This window comes from Ranitomeya imitator, chromosome 5 (assembly GCF_032444005.1).
Source record: "Ranitomeya imitator isolate aRanImi1 chromosome 5, aRanImi1.pri, whole genome shotgun sequence".
In the NCBI taxonomy this organism is placed as follows: Eukaryota; Metazoa; Chordata; class Amphibia; order Anura; family Dendrobatidae; genus Ranitomeya; species Ranitomeya imitator.
The window spans coordinates 389,463,243-389,489,593 of NC_091286.1; the positions used below are offsets into that span (position 1 = coordinate 389,463,243).

At 44.7% G+C, this 26,351-nt stretch overlaps 1 protein-coding gene across 1 annotated transcript in view; it reads right to left on the minus strand.

Moving 5' to 3' along the window:
• The window catches only part of MCPH1 (microcephalin 1), a 502,356-nt gene that overhangs the window by 376,516 nt on the left and 99,489 nt on the right, over positions 1–26,351 (minus strand). Inside the window, exon 9 of the mRNA XM_069726820.1 lies at positions 26,203–26,315. Within this exon, the coding sequence (XP_069582921.1) occupies positions 26,203–26,315 (113 nt within the window). The remainder of the gene's footprint in view (positions 1–26,202; positions 26,316–26,351) is intronic.

The window sequence follows — 26,351 nt, forward strand, 5'->3', positions numbered from 1 at the left end:
TGTTATCCGTGAATTACTATTTGCTGATGACTGTGCACTTAATGCTAGCACGGAACAGCAGATGCAGCATGAAATGGACGGTTTTTCGCAAGCCTGCGACAGTTTTGGTCTCGAGATCAACATTAGAAAAACCGAAGTTATGTATCAACCAGCTCCAGGAAAACTGTACAAGGAGCCACGTATCACGGTGAAGGAGCAAAACCTCAAAGCAGTCGATAACTTCACCTACTTAGGCAGCACACTTTCACGTGAAGTAACCATAGATGCTGAGGTTAACAACAGAATCGCCAAAGCCAGTGTCGCCTTCGGGAGACTGCGTAAGAACGTCTGGGAACGAAGGGGACTCAGCCTTACCACCAAGCTGAAGGTCTACTGCGCGGTGGTCCTCACCACACTTCTCTATGCTAGTGAGACCTGGACAGTGTACAGCCGGCATGCTAAACAACTTAATCATTTTCACATGAGTTGCCTCCGCAGACTCCTCCATATCAGGTGGCAAGACAATGTCCCAGACACGGCAATTCTGGAACAAACTGGGCTCTGCAGCGTTTACACTCTCCTGCTGAAAGTCCAAGCCAGGTGGGCTGGACATGTGGTCCGAATGCCGGACAGCTGACTACCGAAACAACTGCTGTACGGAGAACTGTGCCAAGGAAAGCGAGCAGTTGGGGGGCAGAAGAAGCGCTATAAAGACTGCCTTAAGGTGTCTCTCAAAAACCTGGAAGTCAACACCAATGAATGGGAAGAGCTTGCCCTGGATCGTCCAGGTTGGCGGGGCAGGATCACCTCAGGAGCACGTGCAGCTGAAGATAGGAAAATCTGTGACGCAAAAAGAAAGCGTGCTGTACGCAAGGCACAAGCAGAATCTGGTGTACTGACCACATCTGCTTTCGTATGTCAAGTATGTGGGCGAACCTTCAGGGCCCGGATTGGACTCATCAGCCACCTCCGGACCCATAACTATTAATTCTCTTCTAACCCTGAAGTCATGGTCATCTTCGAAAACGAAGGACGAACATCATATATATGTATATATATATATATATATATATATATATATATATATATATATATTTATATAATTGTCTAAGGGTCACTTCCGTCTGTCTGTCACGGGTATTTATTGGTCGCTGGCCTCTGTCTGTCATGGAAATTCAAGTTGCTGATTGGTCGCGGCGAAACAGCCATGACCAATCAGCGACGGGCACAGTCCGGAAGAAAATGGCCGCAGTCAGTGCCTGGCGCCCGCATACTCCCCTCCGGTCACCGCTCACACAGGGTTAATTCCAGCAGTAACGGACCGCGTTATGCCACGGGTAACGCACTCTGTAACCGCCGCTATTAACCCTGTGTGTTCCCAACTTTTTACTATTGATGCTGCCTATGCGGCATCAATAGTAAAAAAAATGTAATGTTAAAAATAAAAAAACAAAAAACCTGCTATACTCACCCTCCGTAGCCCGCCGAGCCGTTCGCGCCTGCCGCCATCTTCCGTTCCCAGCGATGCATTGTGAAATTACCCTAGAAGACTTAGCGGTCTCGAGAGACCACTAACTCATCTGGGTAATTTCACAATGCATCCTGGGAACAGAAGATGGCGGCAAGCGCGAGCGGCTCGGCAGAGCTTCGGTGGATCCCAGGGGTGAGTATGTAACTAATTTTTATTTTAATTATTTTTTTTAACAGGGATATGGTGCCCACACTGCTATATACTGCATGAGCTGTGTTAGATACCGCGTGGCTCTGTGCTGTATACTACATAGGCAGTGTTATATACTATGTGGGCTGTGTGATATACTCCGTGGGCTGTGCTAGATATTACGTGGCCACTGTTATATACTGTGTGGGCAGTGTTATATACGTGACTGGGCAATATAATACGTGGCTCTGTGCTGTATAGTACGTGGCTGGGCAATATACTACGTGGCTGGGCAATATACTACGTGGCTCTGTGCTGTATACTATGTCGCTGGGCAATATACTACGTGGCTGGGCAATATACTACGTGACTGGGCAATATACTGCGTGGCTGGGCAATATTCTACATGGCTCTGTGCTGTATACTAGGTGGCTCTGTGCTGTATACTAGGTGGCTCTGTGCTGTATACTACGTGGCTCTGTGCTGTATACTACGTCACTGGGCAATATACTACATGGCTGGGCAATATACTACGTGGCTGGGCAATATACTACGTGGCTGGGCAATATACTACGTGGCTCTGTGCTGTATACTACGTGACTGGGCAATATACTACGTGGCTGGACAATATACTACGTGGCTGGACAATATACTACGTGGCTCTGTGCTGTATACTACGTTACTGGGCAATACACTACGTGTCTGGGCAATATACTACATGGCTGGGCAATATACTACGTGGCTGGGCAATATACTACGTGACTGGGCAATATACTACGTGACTGGGCAATATGCTACGTGGCTGGGCAATATGCTACGTGGCTGGGCAATATGCTACGTGACTGGGCAATATACTATGTGGCTCTGTGCTGTATACTACGTGACTGGGCAATATACTACGTGACTGGGCAATATACTACGTGGCTGGGCAATATACTACGTGAGCTGTGCAATATACTACGTGGGCTGTGCAATATACTACGTGGACATGCATATTCTAGAATAGCCGATGCGTTAGAATCAGGCCACCATCTAAGGATATGTTCACACATTGCGTTTTTTGCTGCATTTGTTTGTTTTGTTTTTTTATGCAAATAAGTTGCGTTTTACAGTAAAAGTTATGATAGTTCAGAAATCTCATGCACATTGGGTTTTTTCCTGACTGAATTGGAAAACTGCTGCATTTTTACAAACTGCAGCATGTCCCTTCTTTCAGCGTTTTTTCATCCATATAAAGTAATGAGTAAGTTGAAAAACGCCGCAAAAATGCAGCCATCAGGTTTTGCTGTGTTTTTAGTGCAAAACCTTAGGAAGTTGCATCATGATTTTGTTGGGGCACTAAACTTTATCAGCAAGTACAAAAGACCAAACAAAACCTGCTTTTTGTAAGCAGCTTCTTTACTACCAAGAGAGTCTGAGTTTTGGCCTCAGTAATACTGTGTACTCACATTTGGACGCCAAAGAAGCACCAGGGACGGAAAGTATATGGCAGTGTTAACATGCAGTGTGTGTATTCTGCAGTGGATAGCACCAAAATACACAAAAAACGTCTGATTATTGTGTTTTTGTAGATTTTTTTTATAACACTTTTCTTCACCTTTTTTGATGCAGATTTAAAGCAGCGTCGTTTTTGTATCAAAAAGCTCTAATTCTGCACTTAAAAACACAACCATTTATACATTTTTTTTTTCAATAATTTTTTCAGGCTCCACATAATAGACTATAGGGTCATGATTAGGGTTTTAATCCCTTCCCGACCTTTGACGCCACGTAGGCGTCATGAAAGTCGGTGCCAATCCGACCCATGATGCCTATGTGGCGTCATGGAAAGATCGCGTCCCTGCAGATCGGGTGAAAGGGTTAACTCCAATTTCACCCGATCTGCAGGGACAGGGGGAGTGGTAGTACAGCCCAGGGGGGGTGGCTTCACCCCCCCCCCCCCGTGGCTACGATCGCTCTGATTGGCTGTTGAAAGTGAAACTGCCAATCAGAGCGATTTGTAATATTTCACCTATTAAAACTGGTGAAATATTACATTCCAGCCATGGCCGATGCTGCAATATCATAGGCCATGGCTGGAAACACTGATGTGCCCCCACCCCACCGATCGCCCCCCCCCCCCAAGCCACCAATCTGTCCTGTTCACAGAGTTCCGCTCCCCGCCGTCCTCCTGTCCGCTCCCCCCGTGCTCCGATCCACCCCCCGTGCTCCGATCCACCCCCCGTGCTCCAATGCACCCCAGGTGCTCCGATCCACCCCCCGTGCTCCGATCCACACCCCCATGCTCCAATCCACCCCCCCGTGCTCCGATCCACCCCCCCCCCGTGCTCCCCCCCACCCCATCATACTTACCGAGCCTCCTGGGGTACGTCCGTCTTCTCCATGGGCGCCGCCATCTTCCAAAATGGCGGGCGCACGCGCAGTGCGCCCGCCGAATCTGCCGGCCGGCAGATTCGTTCCAATGTGCATTTTGATCACTGTGATAAAACCTATCACAGTGATCAAAATAAAAAAAAATAGTAAATGACCCCCCCCCCCCCCCTCCCCACTTTGTCACCCCCATAGGTAGGGACAATAATAAAATATATTTTTTTTTTTTCCCCGTTAGGGTTTCGTTATGTGCACACGTATTCTGGTCCTCTGCGGATTTTTCCGCTGCAGATTTAAGAAATCCGGCTAAACCGCTGCGGATTTAAGGCGGATTTACAGCGGTTTTTCTGCGCATTTCACTGCGGTTTTACAACTGCAATTTTGGAGCAGTTGTAAAACCGCTGCGGAATCCGCAGAAAGAAGTGATATGCTCCGGAATGTAAACCCTGCGTTTCCGTGCAGTTTTTCTGCAGCATGTGTACAGCGGATCCGCAGCGTTTTCCGCAGTGTGTGCACATACCTTTAGAATTAGGCTATGTGCACATGGTGCGGATTTGCCTGCAGATCCGCAGAGGATTGGCTGCTGTGGATTCGCTGCAGTGTTCCATCAGGTTTACAGTACCATGTAAACCTATGGAAAACCAAATCCGCTATGTCCATGGTGAGGAAAATACCGCACGGAAACGCTGCGTTGTATTTTCTGCAGCATGTCAATTCTTTGTGCGTATTCCGCAGCGTTTTACACCTGTTCCTCAATAGGAATCCGCAGGTGAAATCAACACAAAAAACACTGGAAATCCGCGGTAAATCCACAGGTAAAACGCAGTGCCTTTTACCCGCGGATATTTCAAAAATGGTGCTGAAAAATCTCACATGAATTCGCAACGTGGGCACATAGCCTTAGGGTTAGGGTTGGAATTAGGGTTGTGGTTAGTGTTATGGCTACAGTTGGGATTAGGGTTAGGGGTGTGTTGGGGTTAGTGCTGGAGTTAGAATTGAGGGGTTTCCACTGTTTAGGCACATCAGTGGTCTCCAAACGCAACATGGCGCCACCATTGATTCCAGCCAATCTTGTATTCAAAAAGTCAAATGGTGCTCCCTCACTTCCGAGCCCCGACATGCGCCCAAACAGTGTTTTACCCCCACATATGGGGTACCAGCATACTCAGGACAAACTGCGCAACACTTACTGGGGTCCAATTTCTCCTGTTACCCTTGTGAAAATAAAAAATTGCTTGCTAAAACATCATTTTTGAGGAAAGAAAAATTATTTTTTATTTTCACGGCTCTGCGTTGTAAACGTCTGTGAAGCACTTGGGGGTTCAAAGTGCTCACCACATATCTAGATAAGTTCCTTGGGGGGTCTAGTTTCCAAAATGGGGTCACTTGTGGGGGGTTTCTACGGTTTAGGCACACCAGGGGCTCTGCAAACGCAACGTGACGCCCGCAGACCATTCCATCAAAGTCTGCATTTCAAAACGTCACTACTTCACTTCCGAGCCCCGGCATGTGCCCAAACAGTGGTTTACCCCCACATATGGGGTATCAGCGTACTCAGGAGAAACTGGACAACAACTTTTGGGGTCAAATTTCTCCTGTTACCCTTGGGAAAATAAAAAATTGCAGGCTAAAAAATCATTTTTGAGAAAAGAATTTTTTTTTTTTTTCATGGCTCTGCGTTATAAACTTCTGTGAAGCACTTGGGGTTTTAACCCCTTCCCGACCTGTGACACAGCGTATGCGTCATGAAAGTCGGTGCCAATCCGACCTGTGACGCATATGCTGTGTCACAGAAAGATCGCGTCCCTGCAGATCGGGTGAAAGGGTTAACTCCAATTTCACCCGGCCTGCAGGGACAGGGGAAGTGGTAGTTTAGCCCAGGGGGCTTCACCCCCCCGTGGCTACGATCGCTCTGATTGGCTGTTGAAAGTGAAACTGCCAATCAGAGCGATTTGTAATATTTCACCTAAAAAACTGGTGAAATATTACAATCCAGCCATGGCCGATGCTGCAATATCTTCGGCCATGGCTGGAAACACTTATGTGCCCCCACCCCACCGATCGCCCCCCCCCAGCTCCCCGATCTGTGGTCCCCTCCCCTCCGTCCTGTGCTCCGCTCCCCCATCCTCCTGTACGCTCCCCCCGTGCTCCAATCACACCCCCCGTGCTCTAGTCAAACCCCCCCGCACTCCGATCCCCCCCGCACAGCGATCCCCCCCGTGCTCCGATCCACCCCCCTGCACAGCGATCCCCCACCCCGTGCTCCAATCCACCCCCCTGTGTTCCGATCCACCCCCCCATGCTCCGATCCACCCCCCCGTGCTCCGACGCCCCCCCCGTGCCCTGATCTCCCCCCCCCCTTACACTTACCTGGCCTCCCTGGCCTCCCGGGATCCGTCCTTCTTCTTTCCTGGGCGCCGCCATCTTCCAAAATGGCGGGCGCATATGCAGTGCGCCCGCCGAATCTGCCGGCCGGCAGATTCGTTCCAGAGTGAGTTTTGATCACTGAGATATAACCTATCTCAGTGATCAAAATAAAAAAAATAGTAAATGCCCCCCCCCCTTTGTCACCCCCATAGGTAGGGACAATAAAAAAAAATATTTTTTTTCCCACTAAGGTTGGGGTAAGAACTAGGGTTAGGGGTAGGGTTAGGGGTAGGGTTAGGGTTAGGGGTAGGGTTAGGGGTAGGGGGTAGGGTTAGGAGTAGGGGTAGGGTTAGGAGTAGGGGTAGGGTTAGGGGTAGGGTTAGGGGTAGGGTTAGGGGTAGGGTTAGGGTTTCGGTATGTGCACACGTATTCTGGTCCTCTGCGGATTTTTCCGCTGCGGATTTGATAAATCCGCAGTGCTAAACCGCTGTGGATTTATCGCGGATTTACCGCGGTTTTTCTGCGCATTTCGCTGCGGTTTTACAACTGCAGTTTACTATTGGAGCAGTTGTAAAACCGCTGCGGAATCCGCAGAAAGAAGTGACATGCTGCGGAATGTAAACCGCTGCGTTTCCGTGCAGTTTTTCCGCAGCATGTGTACAGCGATTTTTGTTTCCCATAGGTTTAGATTGAACTGTAAACTCATGGGAAACTGCTGCGGATCCGCAGCGTGTGCACATACCTTTAGAATTAGGCTATGTGCACACGGTGCGGATTTGGTTGCGGATCCGCAGCGGATTGGCCGTTGCGGATCCGCAGCAGTGTTCCATCAGGTTTACAGTACCATGTAAACCTATGGAAAACCAAATCCGCTGTGCCCATGGTGCGGAAAATACCACGCGGAAATGCTGCGTTGTATTTTCTGCAGCATGTCAATTCTTTGTGCGGATTCTGCAGCGTTTTACACCTGTTCCTCAATAGGAATCCACAGGTGAAATCCGCACAAAAAACACTGGAAATCCACGGTAAATCCGCAGGTAAAACGCAGTGCCCTTTACCCGCGGATTTTTCAAAAATGATGCTGAACAATCTCACACGAATCCGCAACGTGGGCACATAGCCTTAGGGATAGGGTTGGAATTAGGGTTGTGATTAGGGTTGTGATTAGGGTTATGGCTACAGTTGGGATTAGGGTTAGGGGTGTGGGGGATTAGTGTTGGAGTTAGAATTGAGGGGTTACCACTGTTTAGGCACATCAGGGGTCTCCAAACGCAACATGGCGCCACCATTGATTCCAGCCAATCTTGTATTCATAAAGTCAAATGGTGCTCCCTCACTTCCGAGCCCCGATGTGTGCCCAAACAGTGGTTTACCCCCACATATGGGGTACCAGCATACTCAGTATAAACTGCGCAACAATTACTGGGGTCCAATTTCGCCTGTTACCCTTGTGAAAATAAAAAAAATGCTTGCTAAAACATCATTTTTGAGGAAAGAAAAATTATTTTTTATTTTCACGGCTCTGCGTTGTAAACGTCTGTGAAGCACTTGGGGGTTCAAAGTGCTCACCACACATCTAGATAAGTTCCTTGGAGGGTCTAGTTTCTAAAATGGGGTCACTTGTGGGGGGTTTCTACTGTTTAGGCACACCAGGGGCTCTGCAAACGCAACGTGACGTCCGCAGACCATTCCATCAAAGTCTGCATTTCAAAAGTCACTACTTCCCTTCTGAGCCCCGACGTGTGCCCAAACAGTGGTTTACCCCCACACATGGGGTATCAGCTTACTCAGGAGAAACTGGACAACAACTTTTGTGGTCCAATTTCTCCTGTAACCCTTGGGAAAATAAAAAATTCTGGGCTAAATAATTATTTTTGAGGAAAGAAAACGTATTTATTATTTTCACGGCTCTGCATTATAAACTTCTGTGAAGCACTTGGGGGTTCAAAGTGCTCACCACACATCTAGATAAGTTCCTTTCGGGGTCTAGTTTCCAAAATGGGGTCATTTGTGGGGTGTTTCTACTGTTTAGCCACATCAGGGGCTCTGCAAACCCAACGTGACGCCCGCAGAGCATTCCATCAAAGTCTGCATTTCAAAACATCACTACTTCACTTCCGAGCCCCGGCATGTGCCCAAACAGTAGTTTACCCCCACATATGGGGTATCAGCATACTCAGGAGAAACTGGACAACAACTTTTGGGGTAAAATTTCTCCTGTTACCCTTGGGAAAATAAAAAATTGCAGGCTACAAGATCATTTTTGAGAAAATAATTTTTTATTTTTATTTTCATGGCTCTGCGTTATAAACTTCTGTGAAGCACTTGGGGGTTCAAAGTCCTCACCACACATCTAGATAAGTTCCTTTCGGGGTCTAGTTTCCAAAATGGGGTCACTTGTGGGGGGTTTCTACTGTTTAGCCACATCAGGGGCTCTGCAAACCCAACGTGACGCCCGCAGAGCATTCCATCAAAGTCTGCATTTCAAAACATCACTACTTCACTTCCGAGCCCCGGCATGTGCCCAAACAGTAGTTTACCCCCACATATGGGGTATCAGCATACTCAGGAGAAACTGGACAACAACTTTTGGTGTAAAATTTCTCCTGTTACCCTTGGAAAAATAAAAAATTGCAGGCTACAAGATCATTTTTGAGAAAATAATTTTTTATTTTTATTTTCATGGCTCTGCGTTATAAACTTCTGTGAAGCACTTGGGGGTTCAAAGTCCTCACCACACATATAGATTAGTTCCTTTGGGGGTCTAGTTTCCAAAATGGGGTCATTTGTGGGGGATCTCCAATGTTTAGGCATACAGGGGCTCTCCAAACGTGACATGGTGTCCGCTAATGATTGGAGCTAATTTTCCATTTAAAAAGCCTAATGGCGTGCCTTCCCTTCCGAGCCCTGCCGTGCGCCCAAACAGTGGTTTACCCCCACATATGGGGTATCAGCGTACTCAGGACAAACTGGACTGCAACATTTGGGGTCCAATTTCTCCTATTACCCTTGGCAAAATAGGAAATTCCAGGCTAAAAAATCATTTTTGAGGAAAGAAAAATTATTTTTTATTTTCATGGCTCTGCGTTATAAACTTCTGTGAAGCACCTGGGGGTTTAAAGTGCTCAATATTCATCTAGATAAGTTCCTTGGGGGGTCTAGTTTCCAAAATGGGGTCACTTGTGGGGGAGCTCCAATGTTTAGGCACACAGGGGCTCTCCAAACGCGACATGGTGTCCGCTAATGATGGAGATAATTTTTCATTCAAAAAGTCAAATGGCGCGCCTTCCCTTCCGAGCCTTACCATGTGCCCAAACAGTGGTTTACCCCCACATGTGAGGTATCGGTGTACTCAGGAGAAATTGCCCAACAAATTTTAGGATCCATTTTATCCTGTTGCCCATGTGAAAATGAAAAAATTGAGGCTAAAATAATTTTTTTGTGAAAAAAAGTACTTTTTCATTTTTACAGATCAATTTGTGAAGCACCTGGGGGTTTAAAGTGCTCACTATGCATCTAGATAAGTTCCTTGGGGCGTCTAGTTTCCAAAATGGGGTCACTTGTGGGGGAGCTCCAATTTTTAGGCACACGGGGGCTCTCCAAACGCGACATGGTGTCCGCTAAAGAGTGGAGCCAATTTTTCATTCAAAAAGTCAAATGGCGCTCCTTCCCTTCCGAGCCTTGTCGTGTGCCCAAACAGTGGTTTACCCCCACATATGAGGTATCGGCGTACTCAGGACAAATTGGACAGCAACATTCGTCATTCAGTTTCCCCTTTTACCATTGGGAAAATAAAAAAAATGTTGCTAAAAGATCATTTTTGTGACTAAAAAGTTAAATGTTCATTTTTTCCTTCCATGTTGCTTCTGCTGCTGTGAAGCACCTGAAGGGTTAATAAACTTCTTGAATGTGGTTTTGTGCACCTTGAGGGGTGCAGTTTTTAGAATAGTGTCACTTTTGGGTATTTTCAGCCATATAGACGCCTCAAACTGACTTCAAATGTGAGGTGGTCCCTAAAAAAATGGTTTTGTAAATTTCATTGTAAAAATGAGAAATCGCTGGTCAAATTTTAACCTTTATAACTTCCTAGCAAAAAAAAAAAATTTGTTTCCAAAATTGTGCTGCTGTAAAGTATACATGTGGGAAATGTTATTTATTAACTATTTTGTGTCACATAACTCTCTGGTTTAACAGAATAAAAATTCAAAATGTGAAAATTGCGAAATTTTCGCCAAATTTCCGTTTTTATTACAAATAAACGCAGAATTTATTGACCTAAATTTACCACTAACATGAAGCCCAATATGTCTCAGAACCGCTAGGATCCGTTGAAGCGTTCGTGAGTTATTACCTCATAAAGGGACACTGGTCAGAATTGCAAAAAACGGCCAGGTCATTAAGGTCAAAATAGGCTGGGTCATGAAGGGGTTAAAAAAAACGAAAAACAGCAAACGTTGCAGTGATAGGCCGCTGCTCCCATATTTAAAGCACCACTCCCGCATTTTTTTTAGTGCAGAGATAGTGGTATTACTGATGTGAGGCCCTCCAGTTAGTCTTAGGGCTCCTTTCCACTTGCGAGATAAACGTCCGTGTCTCGCATATGAAAACCAAGCTGTGGCGCCAGCACTTGGGAGCGGAGCGTGCGGCTCCATGTGTTGCTATGCTGCTGCACGCTCCACTCTGGAGTGCCGGCGCCACAGCTTGGTTTTCACATGCGAGACACGGACGTGTTTCTCGCAAATGGAAAAGAGCCCTTAAACTCTTGCTGCTATCGGCGCCATTCTGATCGGTCTCTGTCAGTTTGTGACCTGCCAGATCGCTTCACTGTTAGCTGCAGCAAGTCAGTGGTCACTTTTCGATGCAAGTCTAGGACATTCGTTCTGGCTCTCATAGACTTACATTGATTGACCGTTACCTCTGACTTCCACATTTTATTCAGTATGGAGTAGCAGCCCCACACACAGAAGTACCCGCACTTACAGGCCTGTATACTGCACACATATAGTACAAGCATCGTACATGTGGAACACACACCAGGTGTGCATACATATACACCATATATAATACACGCACCCCTGTACACAGTGTGGGAGTTTGTGATGCCCTACCATGGGTTTAATACTTGAGATTCATTTTTATTTAAAAGCAAACTACAGATTTCCATAGTAAACACAGGACACAGAAGTTCATCTAATGATAGAGGCCACCGTTGGATATTAATCGAATACTTGCCTCTAGCCATAACCTGGTTTGGGGAAATAGATACTGAACAGCATGTGATACGTTTTAGCATTTTACTAATTAAATGTATCAGCGCCCGCGGCCCAAAATATTAATGTCAAGCTGTGAATATCAATCAAGGTACTGTGCTGAACATTGTCGGATGATTTGTAACAAGATCATGTTTTCCTTAGAAAATCTGATCCTAATAATTACTAGTAAAACAATAAAGAGGACTTAAAAGAAATGTAGAAACAGCCAACAATTTGGAAGTGTCTATGACTGCGTGCAGTATGAGAGTAGCAGGCGGAATAACACACAAGTATACCGATAGGGAACATAGCAGCCTACAAACTAGGTAACAGCAGGATGGCAGTAATGCACAGGACATGAAAGAAACCGCAGGATAGAGAAGCTGCGGAACAATGCGGAGACACAGGACGTCAGGGCCAAAGTTTTGTGTTCTTGTCAATCTTCCTTCCATGTGCACTTGATATTAAGAATTCGTTCTTGTATCAACAGAAATAACAATATTTTCTTCCAGATGACAACAGCATGTGTTACAATATAATACAAAAAAATAAATAAAACGTTTTTCAACCCTCTCTAAAAGCATAGGACAGTGTCAAGTCAAGACTGGGAACAGAGTAGCTGAGCCTACGAGACAGAAGTATGTGAATCCAGGGCTGCACCAGACCATTGATTAGCTGTGTTCACATCTAGAGATGAGCGAACCCGACGTGGTGCTAAACGCTGAACACAGACAGAGAGAGACAGAGAGAGAGAGACAGAGGCAGAGAGACAGAGACAGAGTGAGAGAGATAGAGGCTGAGAGACAGACAGAGGCAGAGAGAGAAAGACAGAGGCAGAGAGACACAGAGGCAGAGAGACAGAGACAGGCAGAGGCAAAGTGAGAGACAGAGGCCGAGAGACAGAGGCAGAGAGAGAAACAGAGGCAGAGAGAGAAACAGAGGCAGAGAGAGAGACAGAGGCAGAGAGACAGAGGCAGAGAGAGAGACAGAGGCAGAGAGAGAGAGGCAGAGAGAGAGAGAGGCAGAGTGAGACAGAGAGAGACAGAGGCAGAGAGAGAGACAGAGGCAGAGAGAGAGACAGAGGCAGAGAGAGAGAGACAGAGACAGAGGCAGAGAGAGAGAGAGAGACAGAGACACAGAGGCAGAGAGACAGAGACACAGACAGAGAGAGGCAGAGAGAGACAGAGGCAAAGTGAGAGACAGAGGCCGAGAGACAGAGGCAGAGAGAGAAACAGAGGCAGAGAGAGAAACAGAGGCAGAGAGAGACAGAGGCAGAGAGAGAGGCAGAGAGAGAGGCAGAGAGAGAGATAGAGGCAGAGTGAGAGAGGCAGAGAGAGACAGAGGCAGAGTGAGACAGAGAGACAGAGGCAGAGAGAGAGACAGAGGCAGAGTGAGACAGAGAGAGACAGAGGCAGAGAGTGAGACAGAGGCAGAGAGAGACACCGAGAAAAGGGGCGAGAGAGACAGAGGCAGAGTGAGACAGAGGCAGAGTGAGACAGAGGCAGAGAGTGAGACAGAGGCAGAGAGAGACACCGAGAAAAGGGGCGAGAGAGACAGAGGCAGAGTGAGACAGAGGCAGAGTGAGACAGAGGCAGAGAGAGACACCGAGAGAAGGAGTGAGAGAGACAGATAGAGACAGAGAAATACCGGAGTCACACTGCCGTACAACACGGCCAAGTGCTATGCGATAAAACATCACACAGCACTCGGCACAGTGTTACTCTATGGGACAGCTCCCATCTGTGATTATTTTCTCATGCAGAATCAGCATGCCGAGATTGGCAGCGAGACACCGCTCACTCGCACTCATATAGTCTATGGGTGCAAGTGACAACGCACAACACTCGGATATCACATGAGAGAGGGAGACAGGCAGAAACAAGATGACATTTTCAGCTATACCATTTTTATTTACATTCGTCTTTTTGTTTGCATTTTGTTCCACTTTTTTCAAGCGATATGATGAAAAATCATAGTTTGCCACTGTTTACAGTGTTCACTGAAGGGGGTTAACTAGTGTGACAGTGTTATAGATCAGGTGGTTCCGGACGCAGCGATACGTGTTCATTTACTTATTTTTTTTTTTAATATTAAAAGGTGAATTTAATTGTATAATATTTTTTTTTTTAAATTCTTTCTTTACTTTTTTTTTTTTACTTTGTCCCCCTATGTGACTTTCATTTTTTTTTCCTTTGATAGCTGGTATAAAGCATTGCTGTGCACCAGGAGTGCAATGATTTATACCATCAGTTAGTGCTGCACTGCCAGAAGCATCTTAGACCACGCTTTGAGCATTGTCTACGACAGGGGTGTCAAACTGCATTCCTCGAGGGCTGCAAACAGGTCATGTTTTCAGGATTTCCTTGTACTGCACAGGTGATAATTTAATCACCAACTCATTATTTGTATAGGTGATTAAATTATCACCTGTGCAGTACAAGGAAATCCTGAAAACATGACCTGTTTGCAGTCCTCGAGGAATGCAGTTTGACACCCCTGGTCTACGATGCTTTCCATAGCTTGGTGACCCAGGGGCACCAATCTGAAGGGAGAGAAGGCCCCCTCACTCTCCTCTCCTTGTAAATGCTGCGATCACTCTTGATAGCAGCATTTAGGCCGGGATCACACATGCGAGAAACACGTCCGTGTCTCGCATGTGAAATCCAAGCTCTGGCGCCGGCACTCCAGAGTGGAGCGTGCGGCCGCATAGCAACACATGGAGCCGCACGCTCTGCTCCCAAGTGCCGGCGCCAGAGCTTGGATTTCACATGCGAGACACGGACGTGTTTCTCGCATGTGTGATCCCGGCCTTAGAGGGATAAACAAACAGGGGCTTTGCTGGTATGGTCTCTGGCTGTTACTGCAGAAACTTGGCCAAGAGCAGCGCCATGCTCCTGCCTTGATCGTGCGGGAGCTGCTGGTATTCCTGCGCAATCATGCTGTGATCGGTCCGTCAGCTTGACTGACCAATCACAGAGCCCTGAGTGCGGAGACCGATGGCATGAGTACCCACACCTCTTCTCGTGCCACTTGGCACGGAACGGTCACCGCGTGTATATATATATATACACACACACACAGAGTGACAGTTTAACCCCTTAGTGACCGAGCCAATTTTGACCTTAAAGACGAAGCCAATTTTTACAATTCTGACCACTGTCAGGTTATGAGGTTACAACTCTGGAACGCTTCAACAGATTCCACTGATTCTCAGACTGTTTTTTTCATGACATATTGAACATTTTCCAATTATGTTTTTTGCTAAAACATTATAAAGGTAAAAAGTTGACCGGCAGTTTCTCATTTTTCCAACAAAATTGATAACACCATTTTTTTAGGGACCATTTCACATTTGAAGTTATTTTGGGGGGTCAATATAATATAAAACATCCAAAAGTGACACCATTCTAAAAACTGCACCCCTCAGGGTGCACAAAACCACATTAAAAGAAACTTATTAACCCTTCAGGTGCTTCATGAGAACTAAAGCAATGTGGAAGAAAAAAAATGAAAGGGAACCTGTAACCACTTTTCTGTCCTACCAGCTAAAAAAATATCATTTTATTCAGTGTCAGCTATGCATTCCCTAAATACTTATGTAACCCCCTGACTCACCATGAATCACTCATAAAAACCTTTTATATTTCTCTCGCGATGTATGCTTATAGGGTCCATTCGATCCAATGGGCGTAGCTTTGGTTCACTCCACCCCTCTCCTCGGCTGCTGAACGCAGTCATTGATGACGTAAATCGCTGTGAGATATCGTGCCCGTGCAGTCAAATGGTACAATTATCAAAATAAGCTTGAAAGCATTTGCAGCGTCTAGAAATGTTTATATGTGCAAGAGTAAGGATTTTTGTGAAGTATAAAAATACAAAGAAAGAATGAATGAAGAGAGAAAACAAAAAAGTCTAATAAATATATCTAAAAACTGAAAAATGTCAGCGTCATCAAAGGCAATGCCTTGATGAACACCAGTAGCAGATTGTTTTAGACACACCTCATTGACGCTCCTTTAACAAATGTTAAAACACAAGACAGTACACATAAATCATATCATTCATGAAGGGAGGTATTTGAAAACTAGGCTGGAAGAATAATAAAAATTGCAAAGGAAAAAAAAAAAGAAGTACAGACTAAAAATGAGCAGATCTTTTGAAATTCGAATTTGCCAACCGAATTATCTCAAAAAGTTTGATTCACAGCTAATAAATTAATCGCAAACTGGAATACTGCAAAGCCTCTAAATGCCAAAATAATACATGTATATCACTCCGAGGACTCCTAGGACTGAACTGAAGTACTGATGAGCTAATTAAACACAATCACACCCTTAGTAACGTAAAACGGACCTCAACCTATCTGGCCAGGGAAAAATAGATGGCGCTTAACAGCCGATTTAACAACACAATGTAGTAACAGGCTTTTAAGGCAACTTAAAAATTGTAAAAATAGTACAAAAATGCTGCAGAAAAAAAAACACACTGCAAATACTCAAAGGAAATTTACTGATCATGTGCACAACATTCCAGGATTGTCATTAAATTAGCTCGCATAAGGATTCCATAGCATTTTTTGGCCCATGTTGGCGTGGAAAAAACGCAGCAAAAACGCACAGTGTGCAAACAGCCTAAAACAAAGTACGCAGCCAAGAGATATGTGCCTGGGGTGGCTGTGCAGACGCTGTATCATAGGAAAATAAGAAGGGGTAGAAAAGGAGATGCGTGGCAGCGTAGGGTCAGCAATGCCACAACAGCAGTACTATGGTACAGATGAGATTGTGGCCAGCGAGAAGATGTCGAGCCGAGCATGGGTTATCGGCAGTGATAAAAGCAGAACTGTAAAGAAGCAGATAACTGGCAGGCAGATGGTACATAGTCAGGAGATCCAGCTCAATGGACTAACAGGCTTCAGCTTTATTGCTAAAAGGAACTTTATATACATCTGTAGTTCATAAGTTAGATGTGAAGATTTTTACTCCGTTTAAAGGTATCTCTTGACTCAGGTGCTCAGGAAGGATATAATGGAACTAGAGAGAGTACAAAGGAGGGCAACAAAATTAATAAAGGGGATGGGAGAACTACAATACCCAGATAGATTAGCGAAATTAGGATTATTTAGTCTAGAAAAAAGACGACTGAGGGGCGATCTAATAACCATGTATAAGTATATAATGGGACAATACAAATATCTCGCTGAGGATCTGTTTATACCAAGGAAGGTGACGGGCACAAGGGGGCATTGTGTGCGTCTGGAGGAGAGAAGGTTTTTCCACCAACATAGAAGAGGATTCTTTACTGTTAGGGCAGTGAGAATCTGGAATTGCTTGCCTGAGGAGGTGGTGATGGCGAACTCAGTCGAGGGGTTCAAGAGAGGCCTGGATGTCTTCCTGGAGCAGAACAATATTGTATCATACAATTATTAGGTTCTGTAGAAGGACGTAGATCTGGGGATTTATTATGATGGAATATAGGCTGAACTGGATGGACAAATGTCTTTTTTCGGCCTTACTAACTATGTTACTATGTTACTATTTACCTGATTGATTTAATCTCTGAAAGTGATGTTTCCTCTGTGCTCCGGAGAGAAACTAGCAGGCACAGCGAGCTCGCATTTTCCCCTTCCTTTGTTTCCTGAGGCAGATGATATAGCTGATCTAATATTTGGCATACATCGTAGTTGAATGAATGTTACCACTAATCCATACATTTTGAAAAATGTAAGGTCTTCCACTTGTAGAGGATAAACTGGTCCTCTAACATGTGACAAAGCCACCGGTAGGGCTGAACACCCTCTGACAGTGCACTGGAGGCTGGACACAACTGAACCCCCATAGCAAACTGGGACAGCTCTTGCCACTGGTCCAATCTGCTGGACCAGAAGACCATGTGATTAAGCTGCAGTAACCTGCCTGAACAACCAAGTTTGCCACTGCATCAACCTGAAGAACACTTGCCCATCATGTCAAAAATATTCCTGCCTCAACAACTAGTTGCACCCCTAACACTAGCACAGGAGGGGGAGCAGAGAGGAAGTCTCCTGGTCAGTCCTGGGCATCCAGTCAACAAAAGCATCACATAGCAGGTAACACAAATTAACCCTGTTATAAGCTAATTTATACTTTCTTAAAAGGAACCTATCAGGCCCCCCATGCACTCCAATCCAGCAGCATTTAGCTATGTGTGATTAAACTCCCTCCCTAACCAGCCCTGTATAACAATTCAGTTAAATAAATGATTTAAAAAAGCATTTATAATCTCCATCTTTACTACGCTAATGAGGGCTTTGACTAGTCGATGGGGTGTTAGTTGCCCAGACAAGTCAGCCCTAGTTATCACAACCGTTATTATAAAATAATGTGCAAGAGCGGGCGTCATTGCCACTTATTCAAATCTAGCGCATACGCGCCCCTCATTCCGACAGCATCAGTGCGCCTCTGAAGCCAGATGTTCCCTTCCCGACTTCAGAGCCATGTGATGTGCATGACCGGAAACCATCTTCTGACTCTTATGTGCAGTGCGCCTCTAAAGCCAGATGTTCCCTTCCAGGCTTCAGAAGCATGTGATGTGCATGACCGGAAACCATCTTCTGACCCAGTTATGCGCAGTGCGCCTCTAAAGCCAGATGTTTCCTTCCAGGCTTCAGAGCCATGTGATGCGCATGACCGGAAACTATCTTCTGACCCGGTTATGCGCACAAAGCCGGGTAAATGCTTCCCGGCTTCAAATGTGAGCTGTGCACATGGGGGGAAGTTTAGAAGATAGCTCAAGGCTTGAAAAATGTTTAGTTGAATCGAAACATCGCCACGCCACATGGGCTAAAGTCCACCTGTCTTTTAGTAACTATGTGGAGTGCTGCCTAACTTTTTACTGCTATATACTACAACAAAATTTGGATAGTTTGTTTGGGAGGCTTTGTTCTACCGACAGTGAATCTTTTCAAGCATGGTGATCCACTTTTTCAGTATTGATATATCTATCCATCCCTACAATTTATTGTGCAGTGTTAGTATTGTCAGCATTGCTCAGCATATAAAGTATATGTACACTCGCAGTGTCGATCAGGATGCAAATTGACTGCTCAGCGCCCTGGGCTCATAGAGGGATTTAGTTGGTCTGCGCCCTGGCTGGCACTGTGCTATTACTGTATATGCCGAGTGCTTCTGACAGGGATAAGAGGTAGCTCCAAAATATAGCGCCTCCTGGTGCAAGGAACTGATTGCTACGCTGCTTATTCTTCTGATTAGAACTGAGCAGTCAATACATTAGTCAGCATGTCCCTGGCACTAGGGAGTGGTGCAGCATATCCCGTGCAGTAAACACCACGTATCGGTAACTGAACATCAGAAGCACTCAGCGTATATAGTATCACCAATGTCAGTGCTGGCTGGGGTGAAGACTGACAGTTAAGCACTGGACTTGTAAGGGTATGTGCACACGCTGCGGATTTTGCTGCGGATCCGCAGCAGTTTCCCATGCGTTTACAGTACAATGTAAACCTATGGGAAACGCAATCCGCAGTGCACATGCTGCGGAAAAAACGCTCGGAAACGCAGCGGTTTACATTCTGCAGCATGTCAATTCTTTGTGCGGAATAAGCAGCGGTTTTACACCTGCTCCATAATAGAAAACCGCAGGTGTAAAACCACAGTGGAAACCACACAAAATCCGCGGTAAATTCGCGATAAATCCGCAGTAAAAAAGCAGTGCTTTTGCACTGCAGATTTATCAAATCCTCTGCGGAAAAATCCGCAGTAGACCACTTCTACGTGTGCACATACCCTAAAGGATTTCAAGACCAGTGCTGAGCACTACTCAGAACAAGTAGCAGTGCTAGAATGACAGGGATTTGCCCGGTATTTTTATTTTTATATTCTCATCATTCTATATTTTTTTTCCTGCAACTTGTTTTTTTAAACACTTTCTGACATATGAAATACAGTTACATCATATGTTGGGTATTTGACTTTGATGCAGGCTTGCATTTTTTTTTTCCTGCAGACGACAGCTAAATTATTCAGCCATCATCTGCCTCTACCAGCCATGAGCGGAGTGGAGCTAGAAAGTTTAATAGAGAAAAGACAAGTAGTAAAGGAGATCAACAGGACAAAATCTAACTAGATATCAAAACATGTTTATTATTAATGAACAGTCTAATAAGCAAACAACACAATAAAAACAATTAAAAGCACAAAAAGGTGCCCGTAATAACGGGAACCACAAGACATAGCCCACAGACAAAAGTACTAAGATATGTTGGCACCTGAGAGAGTTAAACTATGTAGCAGAAACTATATCCAGGAAGAAAAATGATCATGGGGGTACATGTATCATATCCCAAATATTCAAATACTATTTACAATAAAGTAACACTGGAAAGCTCCTTTCACTGCTGAAGAACAGGCTGTAACCATGTAGACACATATACATATCCAACCACCTAAATATAAACATATAGTAGTCCAAATACAATAAACACCGCAGGATAGATATTATAGCCCAACTTAAGAAGTAATCTCATTGGGAAGGTATAGAGTACAAACATACCAATAAGATAGAAAAAGTTCAAGACCCATGCGGGACAAATAGCAGGTGGATCACAAGTCCAAGTCACCGGTACAGTCCGTCCTAACAGTCTGGATGCCAATCAGAATGTCACAGGGAAGTCCGTGGGGCTATGTTGCCCTACGCGTGTCGCCGCATACAAGCAGCTTCATCAGGGGCAGGCCCCTGATGAAGCTGCTTGTATGCGGCGACACGCGTAGGGCAACATAGCCCCACGGACTTCCCTGGGACATTCTGATTGGCATCCAGACTGTTAGGACGGACTGTACCGGTGACTTGGACTTGTGATCCACCTGCTATTTGTCCCGCATGGGTCTTGAACTTTTTCTATCTTATTGGTATGTTTGTACTCTATACCTTCCCAATGAGATTACTTCTTAAGTTGGGCTATAATATCTATCCTGCGGTGTTTATTGTATTTGGACTACTATATGTTTATATTTAGGTGGTTGGATATGTATATGTGTCTACATGGTTACAGCCTGTTCTTCAGCAGTGAAAGGAGCTTTCCAGTGTTACTTTATTGTAAATAGTATTTGAATATTTGGGATATGATACATGTACCCCCATGATCATTTTTCTTCCTGGATATAGTTTCTGCTACATAGTTTAACTCTCTCAGGTGCCAACATATCTTAGTACTTTTGTCTGTGGGCTATGTCTTGTGGTTCCCGTTATTACGGGCACCTTTTTGTGCTTTTAATTGTTTTTATTGTGTTGTTTGCTTATTAGACTGTTCATTAATAATAAACATGTTTTGATATCTAGTTAGATTTTGTCCTGTTGATCTCCTTTACTACTTGTCTTTTCTCTATTAAACTTTTTGGTGCTTGCTTACTTGTTGAGGGGGATTCAGGACTTTCTGATTCTTGACGTATATTTAAGGTGGTGCCCTCCATTGGTACAATTATAAACGGAGTGGAGCTAGTTAACATGTTAAATGTCGCTGTCAATCTCTGCAGCATCGGCACACACGTGACATGATCGTGGGGCACTGATGGGTTTCTATGACATCCGATGGTCTGCTGAAAACCTGTGTGCTTATCATAATTCTCCTGCGAAAGCCAGAGGTGTCGCATGAGCAGACAGATCTCAGGAGCCGAGAGGGTCTAAAAAGCATGAGCATCCAACAGTAATCTCTTTGTTGATGGTAAAAATACACCTGTCATTCCACAAGTATTTCAGCAAATAGCTTGCCATGGCCACCATCATGACGAGTAGTCCCAATAGTTAACTATAATCACCACTCTTCGACAGTTGTCATGGCCATCAATGCAGTAATTTAAAATCTGTCAGCCATGTCCAACTGCTTGTGCAAACTCAATGTCCCCTCCCAACATACACCTGGTGATGCTCATCATCCACTTCCACATTGTGACATGAAAACATGAAACTTGGAAATCCTTAACATACAGAATGGAAGATGAACATGTACAAGTTGCTGTTGTTCCTCTATCTCCCCTTTAATTATGTTAAGTGTTTTATCCAGAATAAATGAGGGGGATAACTGTTGACTGCACCCTTGCCCCTGTTGACAAACTGTGGCATCTTCAAAGTGTTTTAGTAGGCGATACACTTGCCTCTTCATCTACCAATGGCGGATCTCAATGTAACCCATGCTCCAGTTTGGCTCCTGTATAATCAAGTCCATCACCACTTCACACTGCTTGTAGATGCTCCAACAAATGCAGAATCGCAAGTCAGGCAGAACTTTGCCAGATTGCTCCTTTTTATTTTTTTTCTTCACAAAGCCAGGAGTTCAGGCTTCTCTATATAAAACAGTTGAAATAAGCAAACACTTTCCTGGCCACAGTCACCACCTTACTCAAGTGGGTATATTTCTGAAAGAAATAATGCACAAATAAATTCATGAAATGTGACATGCCGAGAGCACAAGTCACTCTGCCCAACCGTAAGGAAGTCAGAATGTTCCGGGCATCGTCGCTCATGATAACAAATAGATGTAGTTGATCTGAAGCCAGCCAGTGTGAGATTAGGCACTTGATGCATGGCAGCAATTTGTCCACCTTTTTGGCTTCTGACCCCAAACCTTTCAAACTGTGAAATCATTTGGCAGTATTTTTCCCTAGCATAAAGGAAAACAGAAAGGGCACTTTGTGAAACCAATACTGTGCCCTGTGGTTGTTGGGAATGGGCTTGTGTCTGTTGAATAGGATCTGGATGTAGATAAACAAAGCCTTGCAGTAAAAACAGATGTGGCTTTCAGTCACAGAGTGTTAACCACCTGTCATGGTTGCGGCAATGTATTCCGGCTGCTCAAAACATTTATTTATTGGGTCACGAAACTCCTGTATTATCCCTGCCCATAGTTTCTGTCCTAGGTGTCTATGGTACAGTACACTTTGAAGTTCAAATACAAGTCAAAAGAGCAGTCCTGCATGTGGGAGCACAGAGTGGGCACCTCTTTCTGCAAGATTATGGTGGCATGGTACCTTTCAGTGAGCACGAGCACATGCCACCATTCCTCGATAGGCAGCAGACTCCACAAGCTGGTACGGCATTGAATTCCCCACCAGAAACTTGTAAAGGGGAGAGTTTTGTTGGCAAACCAGTGGCTGATTGGCAGTATATGTCTGGTTTCCTCAAGACATATGCCTATTTCCTTGAAAGACCATGAGAAATGTATTTTTGATGGCGCAACAGAGCAGGAGGGATTCTCTGAGAAAGACAAGCAGTAGTGGATGATGATGATGATGAGGACACAGATTAGATACTATTTCGCGGTGTGTCATGGCTGACAAAGACTAGCATGATGAGAAGGGGAGGACGACAACTTGAGACTAGGTTTGACTGCTGGCTGATGGTGCTTATCCTTACAGCCATATGGGAATAAAGGCGGCTGTATGCAGTCTGGTGACGGTAATGCCAACTGGACCTGGTGGGGCTATTCACATAGCAGGAGAGGAAAAGCGCTACTTGAATATGCAAATGACTTGCGACAGGAATGGCGCTGAGTGCCTCGGTAAGACATATGGCAAGCCCGCCCTTCAGTAAGAACGCCCAGGAGGGGGAAAGCTAATGTGACCCTGTGGGGCTGTGACATGGTAAGAGATAAGCAGCACTCCAGTACTTGGCAGGAAACTTGCAAGGGGGATGATGCTTATTTCCCAGGTCCGTCATGTGGCGATAACACCGGTGAGAGGGCTCTGGAGGAAGGCTGCCAGTGGTATCGCCACATGACGGACCTGGGTAATAAGCATCATCCCCCTTGCAAGTTTCTCTTACCACGTCACAGCCCCACAGGGTCACATTAGCTTCCCCGCCCTCCTGGGCGTTCTTACTGAAGGGCGGGCTTGCCATATGTCTTACCGAGGCACTCAGCGCCATTCCTGTCACAAGTCATTTGCATATTAAAGTAGCACTGTTTCTTTCCTGTTATGTGAATAGCCCCACCAGGTCCAGTTGGCATTACCGTCACCAGACTGCACACAGCTGCCTTTATTCCCATAATTTCATATGACATCCAGTTTTCTGCAATAAGGATATTCTGATAAAGGTCCTATGACGGACCGAAAACATTTCATTTAATCTATTTGGTCTGTATGTACAATAAAAGAATCATTTTTTTCAAATACTGAGTGCCTAGTCATTTTTTTGCCATATAGGATTCTACCACCATGAAGCACTATGGATTGGAGGTTATTACGCTCTTTATGGCATAAAATAACAAAATAAGCATTACTTACTTGATGATACCAATACTCCAGCACCGCATCTCCACTATTACCCACATCAGGTTTTGTTTACAGGGCTGCAGCGGTAATATCCCAATGCAGCCAATAAGACCTAGCCATAAAAATGAGCAACTCTATTCAAAGCATGGCGGCCCAGTGGCTACGTCAGTAGTCCATGGCCACTGGATGGGAGCCCTTCAAACTGCCTCCTACCTGCCAGAGTCCTCAATGCTTTTGCTGATCTGTAGATATGGGGTGATGTACGCCTGACGTTGCACGAGGCCTACTAATCGGAAAACCTGGAATGCTGGTAAGCAGGAAGCAGTTAGCAGGGTCTCTGAGTATGGTCTATTAGGCAGCCTGTCAGGGTACTATTGACAGGCTGGATAACACTCAGAAATACATATGCAATATGTAGTAGTTGAGCCTCTGATCTAGCTTAGCTTTTTTTCTCCTGACTCACTGTTCAGATACTAATTCATTACAAGGCCTTATATTTAAAAACATATGCTAAACAAGTCCTGAAGCGGTGATCTAACCTAGAACATATAGCTCTACGAGATCTACTATTATCTGGAAGAGAGACTCACAGATTCACTTGATCCACATATTGGGTCTAAAGTGAATCTGTTCTTTTCTGTTGTAAATATTATCATTAGGTAGGGGGTAATAGGCAACTAAGGGACAGCTGTCGAGGAGCGGGGGCGCCACATCGCTCATCTAGGGTGCTAACATCCGCTGATAGGTAGACCGTCAGCCTATAGGGCCTACTAGAGCAATACAGGTATAAATTCTATTATTTTACCTCGTTACACTATACCCAATGTTCCCTCAGAGTATCTCATCCTTTGCGTGTCTGAATACTATTCTAGTTCTTAACGATTATAAATATATTATTGTTTTAGCGGTTTGTTTAGTTTTGTTTTTTATAGTACCAATGCAAACAAGGCATTGTGTAATTCAAAAAAGTATACAAAATAAACTTATATATATGTAAACACAATGCCAGATTTGTATTTTCTTGTTCAAAAAGTTATATGCACCCCAACATGGTACTAGTTAAAGGGAACCTGTCACCCCCAAAATCGAAGATGAGCTAAGCCCACCGGCATCATGGGCTTATCTACAGCATTCTCTCAGGAAGATGAGAGACACCAGACCCAACAATGCAAAAGAGCTGAAGGCTGCTATCAAAGCAACCTGGGCTTCCAAAAAGTACCATATTTTCTGGTGTATAAGATGACTGGGCGTATAAGATAACCCCCAACTTTTCAATATCAAATATGGAGTTTGGGATATACTCGCCGTATAAGACGGGGGTCATCTTATACGGCGTATGCGGTCCGGATGGTTCCCAGGGTCTGGAGGAGAGGAGACTCTCGTTCAGGCCCTGGGATCCATATTCATGTAAAAAAAAAAAAAAAAAAGAATAAAAATAAAAAATATGGGATATACTTACCCTCTGACGGCCCCCGGCTCTCAGCGGTGCAAGCGGTGGCCTCCGTTCCTAAGGATGTATTGAGCGAAGGACCTTAGATGACGTCGCGGTTGGCGTATAAGACGACCCCCGACTTTTGAGATGATTTTCAGGGGTTAAAAAGTCATCTTATACACCGGAAAATACGGTATTCTAATTTACGGAGATAATGACTTTTGGGTTTTCATTGGCTGTAAGCCATAATCATCAACATTAACAGAAATGAACACTTGAAATAGATCACTCTGTAATGACTCTATATAATATGAGTTTCACTTTTTGTATTGAAGAACTGAAAATTTACTTTTGGATGATATTCTAATTTAGCGAGAAGCACCTGTATATAGTATTTTACATCTTCGCATTTGAATCCTCAGGTTTGACTGTAAAATGGAACCTCAGTTTTACAGGCAGTGCATCTTAATTCTTTCAGCTGCTGCTGCGATCCCTGCCTGTTTTACACATGCCGAACACTCCGTGCCATCAGGCTTGTTAGAATAGATGATTTAAGTAGTTAAGGCAATGACAGAGATACAGCAGATGTTTCTCTGCTTCTTGTGCAAAGTAGACAGCAATGTAATAACTGGTTTACGTATTGTTTTTTAAGCTTTTCACCTCCATCCTCCATTCTCATTGCATACAGTGTACAAATTATTCTCACGGCTTTGTCATTCCTGGTCAGAAGAGACGAGACAATAAGCTGCCGGCATTAGCGGCATATTCAACGGCTTCAGTACTTTACCCAATCAATACAGATTTGTGCTACACATTCAGAAATCCACTGCTGAGCAAAACACTAAAAAAGGACCAATCAAAGTAATTTACAGTTCAACTGACCTTTCTGCTTTTCTCCGTTTTCCTTGAATCCTCTGTGCATTTATTTCTTTGTTCATTAAACATTTCAGACAGACCGCCTATTGCATCAGAAGCTGAAGTTTTACTTCCAACACCTAAAAAAAAAGAATCAATTAAATGAAACATCTAAT